This window comes from Hypanus sabinus, chromosome 26 (assembly GCF_030144855.1).
Source record: "Hypanus sabinus isolate sHypSab1 chromosome 26, sHypSab1.hap1, whole genome shotgun sequence".
Classification (NCBI taxonomy): domain Eukaryota; kingdom Metazoa; phylum Chordata; class Chondrichthyes; order Myliobatiformes; family Dasyatidae; genus Hypanus; species Hypanus sabinus.
The window spans coordinates 34171971-34184567 of record NC_082731.1 but is presented as its reverse complement, the minus strand read 5'-3'; the positions used below and the strand labels follow the sequence as shown (position 1 = coordinate 34184567).

Below are 12597 nucleotides of genomic sequence, written 5' to 3'. Positions count from 1 at the left end.
GGGGGAGTTGAGTGAGAGTGAGAAACAGGCAAGGAAAGAGAGAGATAAACAGAGCGAGGAAGTTGAAGAGAGAGGGGAAGAGTCAGAGATGGGTCAGGGGGATGAGAGATATGTGGGGGGCAGGAGTGAGAGAGTGAGAAAGAGAGGGGAAGAGATACAGAGAGAGGGAGGAGTCGAGAGAGAAAGAGGGATTGATGGGGGAATTGATGGAGTGAGAAAAAAGGAAGGAGAGATAAAGAGAGTGAAAGAGAAAAGAGAGAGATTAAAAAAGGGTAAGGGAGAGAGCTGTGGGGAGCTGAGAGAGATAGATGAGGGGGTTGAGTGAGAGAGAGACAGAAAGATAGAGAAGAGAGAGGCGAGCGAGATGGGTAGGGGAGATGAGTGAGAAAGAAAAAAGGAAAAAGGGGGAGGGAGATAGAGAGAAAGGGAGAGGGAGAGTGAGAGACGGAGAGAGAGAGAGAGAGAGAGAGAGAGAGAGAGATGACTGGAGAGAGAAATGATGTTAAAGAGCTGCTCCAAGAGAGGAAGGTGGGAAATAATGAGAAAAGGGGAGAGAGAAAATTCAGGGTTTATATAGAGGGAAAGTGAAAGAAAATTAAGAAGAAATAGTAGCAGAAAGAAAGACAGAGAGGGAGGAATGGAGAAATATGAGGAAATCTGTGCATGCCAAGGGGCAGCAGATAAGTGAAGACCAGAAGACCTGAGGGGTCAATGCTGGGCTGACACATGAGGAGAACCCCATCCCTCAGACTAATCCCTGGACCAGCGTGATCCAACAACGTACCAGGTGTCTTCCCTGGCGATCCCAGCCTGGACTGGTCGAGGGACTCTGGGCCTACGGGGCAGTACTTCGACAGAGGTGAAGGCTGTGACTCACTCTGCTCTCTTGTGCCCCTTTCCAGCACCCGTACCCGTCCGAGGAACAGAAGAAGCAGTTAGCGCAGGACACAGGCCTGACAATCTTACAAGTGAACAACTGGTGAGTCCGCATGTGTCCTGGGGGACACTGTGATGCTGTTGGGGGTTTGGGGGGGGTGATCACAGTACGAGTGTGAGGGTGAATCACAGGCGGTGTGTGTGTGTGGTCAAGAGCAGGGTTACAGGCAGATTGTGGGGTGTAGAGGCAAAGTTACAGGTGGAGTGAAGAAATGGGGTCACAGGTGGAGTGTTGGGGGGCCGGAATCACAGGCAGCGGAGTATGGAGCAAAGTTACAGGCGGAGTGTGGGGGCGGGTCACATGCAGAGTTTGGGGGCAAAGACAGAGTTGTAGGTGAAGTAAAGGGGCCGTGTCACCAGGTGATTTACAAGCAGAGTGTGAAGGTAGTCACAAATAGAATATTGGGTGGAGTTACACGCGGAGTGTGGGGGTAGTGTCACTGGATTGGAGGTACAGGAGGAGTGTGAGGGTGTTGTCACAAGTGGAATATTGAGTGGAGTTACACGCGGAGTGTGGGGGTAGTGTCACTGGATTGGAGGTACAGGAGGAGTGTGAGGGTATTGTCACAAGTGGAATATTGAGTGGAGTTACACGCGGAGTGTGGGGGTAGTGTCACTGGATTGGAGGTACAGGAGGAGTGTGAGGGTATTGTCACAAGTGGAATATTGAGTGGAGTTACACGCGGAGTGTGAGGGTAGTGTCACTGGATTGGAGGTACAGGAGGAGTGTGAAGGTAGTCACAAATAGAATATTGGGTGGAGTTACAGGCAGAGTGTGGGGGTCGTGTCACTGGATTGGAGGTACAGGAGGAGTGTGAGGTTGTCACAAATAGAATATAGGGTGGAGTGACAGGCAGAGTGTGAGGGTCGTGTCACTGGATTGGAGGTACAGGAGGAGTGTGAAGGTAGTCACAAATAGAATATTGGGTGGAGTTACAGGCAGAGTGTGGGGGTCGTGTCATTGGATTGGAGGTACAGGAGGAGTGTGAGGGTAGTCACAAATAGAATATTGGGTGGAGTTACAGGCAGAGTGTGAGGGTAGTGTCATTGGATTGGAGGTACAGGAGGAGTGTGAGGGTATTGTCACAAGTGGAATATTGGGTGGAGTTACACGCGGAGTGTGGGGGTAGTGTCACTGGATTGGAGGTACAGGAGGAGTGTGAGGGTGTTGTCACAAGTGGAATATTGAGTGGAGTTACACGCGGAGTGTGAGGGTAGTGTCACTGGATTGGAGGTACAGGAGGAGTGTGAGGGTATTGTCACAAGTGGAATATTGAGTGGAGTTACACGCGGAGTGTGAGGGTAGTGTCACTGGATTGGAGGTACAGGAGGAGTGTGAGGGTATTGTCACAAGTGGAATATTGAGTGGAGTTACACGCGGAGTGTGAGGGTAGTGTCACTGGATTGGAGGTACAGGAGGAGTGTGAGGGTATTGTCACAAGTGGAATATTGAGTGGAGTTACACGCGGAGTGTGAGGGTGTGGTCACAGGTGAATTGTTGGGTATATCACGCCACTGGCGGAGTTTCGGACATCAATGTAGTGAGGGGAAAGGTCACAGTCGGGCTATGGAGGCAGGGTTAATGATGGAATATGGGAGTTAGAAGGGCTACAGACAAGATGTTAAAGATGGTCAGTGTGGGGGCTGTGAACCAGGGAGTCTCTGTTAACCCCTTTCATCCTGTTAGAAGTTCAATGTTGGGATTGAACTCTCCGCGTTCCATTTTGGATGTGGCAGCCCCCGCACTCACCGCCGTGTGCAGCCCGCCACTCTGTGGGTGAGATTAGTTCAGAAACAATGAAAGCAGCGTGCGCAGCGAGAGCCAGCAGCATCTCTGTCGCCCGGCACCCCCGCAGGACGGCCAAAAGTCGCCACTCAGCACCCAGCCAACCGCCGGCACGCAGGACAGACCCCCCGAGTCAAGTGCTATATCCCCACCGAGTGTAGGAGACAGAAGTCAGGCAGTAAATGAAAGGTTGAAGGAGCAGGGAGCACCGAACATCAACCGAGGACTGGAGTTAGATCTGTCCAGAGCTCAATGAGAGCAGCTCCCTAGCTGACGAGCTAAAATCCTCACTGCCGAGGGGTCCCCTACTACACAACGACCTCCTCCCTGGGAGCCCCAGGGAGATTTGAATTTTAGGGTTGCAAGAATTCATTCGGCATTCGCAAATGCCCTTGAGTAGGAAGGGATGGAACTATGGCTCTTCGGGCCAAGGTGCTTTCCCTCAGTGATGTCGGGGAACGGGTGGGAGATAAATTCCCAAATCAGGATGATGTGACGGGAACCTGCCATTCCCCTGGCGCCTACCACCCTTGGCCATCTCGGTGGTAGAGGTCACAGGTTTGGGAGATGACGTTGGTGTAGCCTGGGCCAGTAAATGTCGAGCTTTCTGTCAGTGATGGACGGGATGCTGATCAAACTGGCTCCTGTATCCTGGAGCTTCTCGCTAGTGGTTGGACCTCTCCCCGGCAAGAGGAGATGTTTCCATTTGCACCCTGGACTTGCTCCTTGCAGATGGGGGGAGGTGTGGGCTGGTGGGAGTTTGGACCTGCGAAAGATCGGGAGGTCAATAACCGGCTCGGGACACTGGCAAACTCACCCATAATACATACGTGCCCTGTCGTGCGCCTGAACCCCTGCCCTCACAGATACCACCCTTGATCTCCCCGGTCATGCCACCCAATCACATACCTAGGCCTTGTTATCCTGGCACCCCGTCCTAATACGAGCTTGATATCTGCACACAAATGGCAGCAGAGCTCAGCAGGTCAGGCAATATCTATGGACGAAGGATTTACTGATGAAGGGACTCAGCCTGAAACATCATCTCCATAGATGTTCCCTTACTTGCTGAGTTCCACCAGCATTTTGAGTGTGTTGCTCCAGATGCACAGCATCTGCAAAATCTCTTGAGTTTCATCCCAATTGGAATTCCCCCATTAACTTCAGGGTGAGATCCAGACATCCCACGCTGCAAAAACTCATCTCAGGGAGGTAGCACCATCAATTTGCGGGAGACTCCCGGGAGAGGTGGGATGTCTGCACATTAGTGGCACGTTTGGATAGCAGTAACAGGATTGGTCCGAGTCAGCATGGATTTACAAAAGGGAAATCATGCTTGACTAATCTTCTGGAATTTCTTGAGGATGTAACTATGAAAATGGACAAGGGAGAGCCAGTGGATGTGGTGTACCTGGACTTACAAAAAGCCTTTGATAAGGTTCCACATAGGAGATTAGTGGGCAAAATTAGAGCACATGGTATCGGGGGTAGGGAAACAAAGAGTAGGGATTAACGGGTCCTTTTCAGAATGGCAGGTAGCGACTAGTGGGGTACCGCAAGGCTTGGTGCTGGGACCGCAGCTATTTACAATATACATTAATGATTTAGATGAAGGGATTAAAAGTAACATTAGCAAATTTGCTGATGACACAAAGCTGGGTGGCAGTGTGAAATATGTGGAGGATGTTAGGAGAATGCAGGGTGACTTGGACAGGTTGGGTGAGTGGGCAGATGCAGTTTAATGTGGATAAATGTGAGGTTATCCATTTTGGTGGCAAGAACAGGAAGGCAGATTACTATCTGAATGGTGTCAAGTTAGGAAAAGGGGAAGTACAATGAGATCTAGGGTTCTTGTACATCAGTCGCTGAAAGTAAGCAGGCAGTGAAGAAAGCTAATGGCATGTTGGCCTTCATAACAAGGGGAGTTGAGTATAGGAGCAAAGAGGTCCTTCTGCAGTTGTACAGGGCCCTGGTGAGACCACACCTGGAATATTGTGTTCAGTTTTGGTCTCCAAATTTGAGGAAGGACATTCTTGCTATTGAGGGAGTGCAGCGTAGGTTCATGAGGTTAACTCCCGGAATGGCGGGACTGTCATATGTTGAAAGATTGGAGTGACTGGGCTTGTATACACTGGAATTTAGAAAGATGAGAGGGGATCTGATCGAAACATATGAGATTATTAAGGAATTGGACACGCTAGAGGCAGGAAACATTCCCAATGTTGAGGGAGTCCAGAACCAGAGGCCACAGTTTAAGAATAAGGGGTAGACCATTTAGAACGGAGTTGAGGAAAAACTTTTTCACCCAGAGAGTTGTGGATCTATAGAATGCTCTGCCTCAGAAGGTAGTGGAGGCCATTTCTCTGGGTGCTTTCAAGAAAGAGTTAGATAGAGCTTTTAAAGATAGTAGAGTCAGGGATATGGGGAAAAAGCAGGAACGGGGTACTGATTGTGGATGATCAGCTATGATCACATTGAATGGTGGTACTGGCTCGAAGGGCCGAATGGCCTACTCCTGCACCTATTGTCTATTGTCTACAATAGAGCAGCTAGCTCTCTTGCTTAAATAACATTAGCTATGCCATGACCAAATAACACCTGTTAAACTTACCTCAACATGTCTTTTACATTTTAACCCACCGTGGGCAATAGAAAAGTCACTGTTGCAAACAGTGCAGCGAGCAACACTGTCATTATTTTGACCCCTACTAGGCAGGGGTAAACTTTAGTGCAGTCTGGGGTGAAGTGCGTTTTATATTTTCTTTTTTTGGAACACTCTGCCATGTCTCGCTCTCTTGCTCTCTCATTCGTTCGCTCGCTCTCTCTCTCTCTCTCTCTCTCTGTCTGTCTCTCTCTCTCACTCACTCACTCTCTGTCTGTCTCTCTCTCATTTGCTCTTGCTTTTTCTCTCCCTCTCTCTGTCTGTCTCTCACTCTTGCTCTCCCTCTCTCTCTCTCTTTCTCTCTCTCTCTCTCTCTCTCTCTCTCTCTCTCTCTGTCTCTCTCTCTCTCTCTCTCTCTCTCTCGCTCTCAAAAAAATCAATTTCCGGGATATTGTGTATAATTTCCGCTATCAATATGCGGAAGTCTCCCAGAACTTCCAGGAGAAGTGGGATGTCGGGAGATCTGCCTGTCTGACCCCTCTCTCCGCTCTGCCCTGTCCCCACTCACCATGGATCATGGCCTCCCTCACTGCAGAGTTAGTGGAGGAGAAAGCCCCTCATGAGGGTTTATGTCTGCGGAGGAGGTCACCAGGCAGACAGAAGCAAAAATGCGTTCAAAGTTTACTTGAAGCAATGATACATCCCCGCCGGCTGCTGGAAATCTCTGCCTCGTAGTGTCCCATCAAGGTGGAGGAGTAGTACTGGGGAGTATTGAGACCCTCGAGTCCATGCATTGGGAGCGCCACCTCACACGCAACCCGCCTGCCCACCCACTCCTTCAGGTGCCTCCTGTCCTTATCAGGTAGACGGGTGTAAGACCTTGCATCTGTATTGACTAAGAAGAAGGACATAGATGACGTTATGAATGGGATAGAGTATAATGTCTTGAGAAGCAGTAATAATTCCACTGGGCCTATTGGTATCTATCGCAGGATGCTTTGCAAAGTCAGGGAGTGGACCAATGGGGCCTTGGCGGAGACCTTTTGTCCACGGATGAGGCATCAGATGTCTGGAGAACAGCCAACATTTTGTTTAGGAAGGGTAACAGGGACAAACCTGGACATTATGGACCAGTGAGGCTTATGTCATAGCATCGATGGTTTGGTTGGCAGTTCAGGGCTCTTTGTTGACAAGCTGAATGGGGTTTGGCTGGCACTTTGAGGCCTGTTCAATTGGCCTGGAGGCATTAGTTACTACGTTCCAGTCACAGAGCAGGCAGCGGGGGACTTTTCCTCCCACCTGAAGGTCAGGGTCCAGGGACAGTTGGAGGAATTTTGAAACCGAGAGCAAGGTTGGGTTGATTTAAGCACCGGGCTGATTTGGAAAGGCTGGGTTTGGGCCGAAACATGGTGGCGGGGTCCAGGCCCAGAGCGTGTCGATGCAGCGGGGCCCGGGGATATCCCAGCATTTGGACAATTTAAACGCTGGGCCCGACAGGCTGTCAGGACCGGAGGCGAGGGTCGGCCTGGTTCAGCTTGTGGCTCCACGAAGTTTTCTCTGCTCTCCACTGAGGCCGAGGCTGTGGGCCTGCTCCAGCTGATCCAGGCCTCGTGTCTGCGAGCCTCACGGCGATTTACCCCGCGGCGTGAGTAACTGAGATCGAGGCTGTGGGCCTGCTCCAGGTGATCCAGGCCTCGTGTCTGCGAGCCTCACGGCGATTTACCCCGCGGCATGAGGAACTGAGACCGAGGCTGTGGGCCTACTTCAGGCTTCGTGCCTATGGACTCAATTTTGCTCCGAATGCTGTTGCTTGATTTCATTACTTGCCTGCTTAGTGTTTCTTTTTTTCACTCCCTGCACATTGCGCATCGGCCTTTTTCTTTAGTGGCTTTTTTTGGGTTTCTTGTTCTGCGGCTGCCAAATGAATGTCAAAGTTGTATAATTTATAGATCCGTTGATAATACTTTGAACTTTGACCTTTTGAAATGATAAAAACATGGCTGACACAGTGGAGTAGCCCATAGAGCTGCTACCTCACCACTTTACCAACTCAACTTCGATCCTGACATCCAGTGCTGTCCGTGTGGAGTCTGCACGTTCTTCCTATGAATGCCAGGGTTTCACCTGGGGCACTCTGGCTTCCACTCCTGTCCCAAAGTCGTATTAGTAGGTTAGTTAGTCGGCTTTGGGTGTGGGTGGGTAAACGGGTGTGTGAGGGAGAGCAGGTTGACGAGATGGCTCTGAGAACCAACTGAGATTTGATGGGCCAGGTGGTCTCCTTCTACATCATAAGTGAGAAAATGGACAACATGATCGACTCTCTCAACCCTTCTCTGTCTGTAAGTGAGGTAAACTGAATAAACGACGAACAACACCCTTGACACAAACGTCGAGGAGATTTCTTCGAGCAGATCTCCTCCAGACCTTCCTGGCAGCTGGTTACAAAGCTGAGATCCAAATTATTAAACTGCTGCAGTCTGCAGTCTTAAGAAGGAAGCGGGTGGTGGGGGGGGGGGGGGGTCATGGTAGCATAGTGGTCAGCACAACGCTTTATAGTACCAGTGACATGGGTTCAATACCTGCTACTGCCTGTGAGTTTGTACGTTCTCCCGGTGACCGCGTGCGTTTCCTCCCACAGTCCAAAGATGTGCTGGTTGGTAGGTTAATTGGTTGTTGTAAATTGTCCTGTGATTAGGCTCAGATTAAATTGCTGGATCGTAAGGCAGTGTGACTTGAAGGGTCAGAAGAGCCTATTCCGCACTGTATCTCAGTAAGTAAGTATATTAAAATGACTGGCTCCTGTGAGCTAATTCCAGTGTTCACTCAGACACTAAATGGGACCCTTATATAACCATATAACAATTCCAGCACGGAAACAGACCATCTCGGCCCTTCTAGTCCGTGCCGAACGCTTACTCTCACCTAGTCCCACCGACCTGCACTCAGCCCATAACCCTCCATTCCTTTCCTGTCCATATACCTATCCAATTTTACTTTAAATGACAATACCGAACCTGCCTCCACCACTTCTGCTGGAAGCTCGTTCCACACAGCTACCACTCTCTGAGTAAAGAAGTTCCCCCTCGTGTTACCCCTAAACTTTTGCCCCCTAACTCTCAACTCATGTCCTCTTGTTTGAATCTCCCCTACTCTCAATGGAAAAAGCCTATCCACGTCAACTCTATCTATTCCCCTCATAATTTTAAATACCTCTATCAAGTCCCCCTAAACCTTCTACGCTCCAAAGAATAAAGACCTAACTTGTTCAACATTTCTCTGTAACTTAGGTGCTGAAACCCAGGTAACGTTCTAGTAAAATTAAAATTAACATTCTTGTAAAGTTATCTCTACAACACTTGGGTTCAAGAGCCGTGAGGTAATGTTACAGCTATATAAGACCTCAGTTAGACCCCACTTGGGGTACCGTGTTCAGTTCTGGCCACCTCACCACAGGAAGGATGTGGATACTATAGAGAGAGTGCAGAGGAGATTTACAAGGATTAGCCTGGATTGGGGAGCATGAATGAACTCAGCCTTTTCTCCTTGGAGCGATGAAGGATGAGAGGTGACCTGATAGTGTATAAGATGATGAGAGGCATTGATCGTGCGGATAGCCAAAGGCTTTTTCCCAGGGCTGAAATGGCTAACATGAAGGGGCGTAGTTTTTAGGTACTTAGAAGTAAGTACAGAGGGGATGTCAGGGGTAGGTTTTTCACACATGTGTGCATGGAATATACTCCTAGCAACATTGGTGGAGGTTGTGGAAACAGATAAAATAGGGTCTTTTAAGAGACTCTTAGATAGGTACATAGAGCTTAGAAAAATAGGGGCTCTGCAGTAGGGAAATTCTAGGCAGTTTCAGAATCACAAACAGGTTTATGATCACTGGCATGTGTCGTGAAATTTGTTAATTTAGCAGCAGCAGTTCAATGCAATACATAATCTAAAGGGGAAAAAATGTATAAACAAATCAATCAATCAATTACAGTGTACTGTAAGTATATTGAATAGATTAAAAATCATGCAAAAAAAAGAAATAATACATATTGAAATGTGAGGTAGTTCAATGTCCATTTAGGAATCAGATGGCAGAGGGGAAGAAGCTGTTCCTGAATCGCTGAGTGTGTGCCTTCAGGCTGCTGTACCTCCGCCCTGATGGTAACAGTGAGAAAAGGGCATGCCCTGGGTGCTGGAGGTCCTTAATAAAGGACGCTGCCTTTCTGAGACACCACTCCTTGAAGATGTCCTGGGTACTTTGTAGGCTAAGATGGAGCTGACTGGATTTACAACCCTCTGCAGCTTCTTTCAGTCCCGTGCAGTACCCTCCCCCTATACCAAACAGTCATGCAGCCTATCAGAATGCTCTCTGGGGTACATCTATAGAAGTTTTTGATGTATTTAACATACCAAATCTCTTCAAACTCCTAATGAAATATAGTGACTGTCTTCCCTTCTTTATAACTGCATCGATATGTTGGGGCCAGGTTAGGTCCTCAGAGGTAAGTAGGGCACATGATCAGCACAGCGTTCTGGGCCAAGGGGCCTGTAATGTGCCGTAGGTTTCTATGTTCTATGTTCTCTCTTGCGATTTCTTCCTTTCCTTCAGCATACAATGGATTTACCAGAAGCATGTTCACAACATCTAGTGGCTGTGAGGGGAAATACAGGCTCGATTTCTGAAGGAGCTTCTTTAAAATCAGATTTTCTCCCCTTTTGGATGGGAAAGGAGGGAACTCCCTCCTGTTCGAAATTCACAAACCTCCGGGCAACATCTCTAATGTCCCAGGAAGGCATGTGGCACACCTGCCTCCTTAAGAACCTGGCAGTTACTACGAGAATTGAGACATCCTTCTACAAATCATTGCTTAGGTTGCACTTGGAGCGAACGTCCTCTGCAGTTCTGGTCGCCACACTACAGTCAGGGTGTGAGAAGTTGCTGGAAAGATCCCAAAAATGTTGCCTGGATTGGAAGAATTGAGTTATAATCCTACCCTTTCAGGTGTGGGCACGTTAGTGCTATGTCAGCGCCACTGTTCAGGATTTAATTCCCACCACTGTGTGTAAGGAATTTGTCCATTCTCCCCATGACCGTATGGATTTCCTTCAAGTGCTTCGTTTCCCTCTCCCATTCCGAAGTCATACAGGTTAGGGTTAATTAGTTGCAGGAATGCTATCCTGAAGCCAGAAGTTTCAATAGGTACATTTAATGTCACAGGAATGTATACAATATACATTCTGAAATTCTTTTTCTTCGCAAACCTCCTTGAAAACAGAGGATTTCCCCAAAATATGAATGACAGTTAAAACATTAGAACCCCAAAGAATCCCATGCACTAACAACAACAAGGTAACGATCCCCACCCTCAACCCCACCAGCAAAAAGCATCGGCACCCTCCACCGAGCACAGCCTCAGTAAAGACTTGCAGTACCCCTGGTAATTTGACATTTACACCACACGCTGCACCCGCAAAGCAAACAGTATTGTGAAGGACCCCACACACCCATCTCACAAACTCTTCTCCCTCCTGCCATCTGGCAAAAGGTACCGGAGCATTCGGGCTCTCATGACCAGACTGTGCAACAGTTTCTTCCCCCAAGCAGTCAGACTCCTCAATACCCAGAGTCTAGACTGACATCTACATCATTTATTATTATATTGTAATTTGTCCTCTACTGTGCCTATTGTCTTGTTTATTAATTATTGTACTGCCCTGCACTGTTTTGTGCACTTTATGTAGTCCTGTGCAGGTCTGTAGTCTAGTGCAGTTTTTATGTTAATTTACGTAGTCTAGTGTAGCCTTGTGCTGTCTCACATAGTCTAGTGTAGTTTTGTGTTTCATGTAGCACCAGGGTCCTGGAGGAACGTTGTTTCGTTTTTACTGTGGACTGTACCAGCAGTTTATGGTCGAAATGACAATAAACTTGACTTGATACCACAGGCTTCCTCTCTCCCTAATAAGGGTAAAAGGGGTGGCCCCGTTTCACAGCGAGAGGGGAGACATAACAAAAACTCGCTAATTTATGGTGTTAAAAGTCTGCTTGTACAGCAACACTTACCTGCTGCTTCCAGACCATCATCAGAGGGTGTTGACACATTTCACTGTTTCCATCTTCATCTGACAAATAAAGCTAATCTTTATAAGGAGGAATTAAATAAACTGGGGCAGTTTCCTCTGAAGGAGGCTGAGCGGACTTGTAGAGGATTATAAATTCATGAAGGACATAGTAAAAGAAGTCTAAAACTATAAGACATCGATTTAGGATGAGGAGGGAAAGATTTAAAGGGGATCGGAGTGGCAAGTGTTTCTTTTAATAAGTGTGATCGTGAACAATAGCCAGCTCAGAAATGCTGATCAAGTCAACTAGTTCCCAAAGGGAACTCTGATAGGCCAATCAGACGGGTCACTGCTGGTCAGCAGTAGAATTCGTAGCAAGTACATAGAACAGGCACAAGGGCTGCTAGCCCCTGTACCCCAGAAGCACATCTGATCCGTGTGGCGGAGGTATGTGCTGTGCATGACCTGATCTGAAAGCATCATGTTGCCTCATAACAGATCGTGTTCACAGTAGAAGTCAAGGATGGGGTGATCAGCACAGATGGACAATTTATACCTCCACTACCCCTTAGTTCTTTTACATTCCAAGGGTGCTGAGTATGATAACAACAAAAAGGGCCCATTATAATTAAACAGTCAAATGCGCACAAGTTGGAGCCCAACTCTTCCAACAGTCATACATACTCACCGATCCTCAGAAGACCCCGGCACCTTGCTCCGTCCACGTTCCCCACCAGCTCGAATCCTATGACCGGTTCTCACCAGCATCTCCCCTCTTCGTCTCCCGCTGAACGAAAGGACCCAGCTCACATTCCAAAGCACCCGTTACCTCTAACCAGAACCTAAACGCTGCTCCTACGGAGAGGCCGTTATGTTAGCGGTAAGACCTTTCCCAGGGTGTTACAAGTATGTGGATTGTGGCTGTGTCCGGAGGATATGGTGAAGGTGTTCAAAGTAAATTTATTATCAAGGTACATATACATCACCGTATATAGCCCTGAGATTTGTTTTACGTGGTCAGTAAATCCAGGAGCCATAATATAATGAAAGACCACACCCAACAGGATGGACAAGCAACCAATGTGAAAATACAAAAGAAAAAGGAATGATATTAATAAATAAGCAATAAATATTGAGAGCATGCGATGAAGAATCCTTGAAAGTGAATCGATAGTCTGTGGGAACAATTCAGTGATGGGGGCGAGTGAAGTTGAGT

General features: G+C 48.0%; 1 protein-coding gene across 9 annotated transcripts in view; it reads left to right on the top strand.

Annotated features, from left to right (window-relative positions):
* Positions 1-12597, top strand: part of LOC132381426 (homeobox protein Meis1-like) — a 425677-nt gene that overhangs the window by 366009 nt on the left and 47071 nt on the right. For all 9 annotated transcript variants that reach the window (XM_059950824.1, XM_059950828.1, XM_059950827.1 and 6 more), the window contains one exon: positions 903-979. In XM_059950824.1, the coding sequence (XP_059806807.1) occupies positions 903-979 (77 nt within the window). The remainder of the gene's footprint in view (positions 1-902; positions 980-12597) is intronic.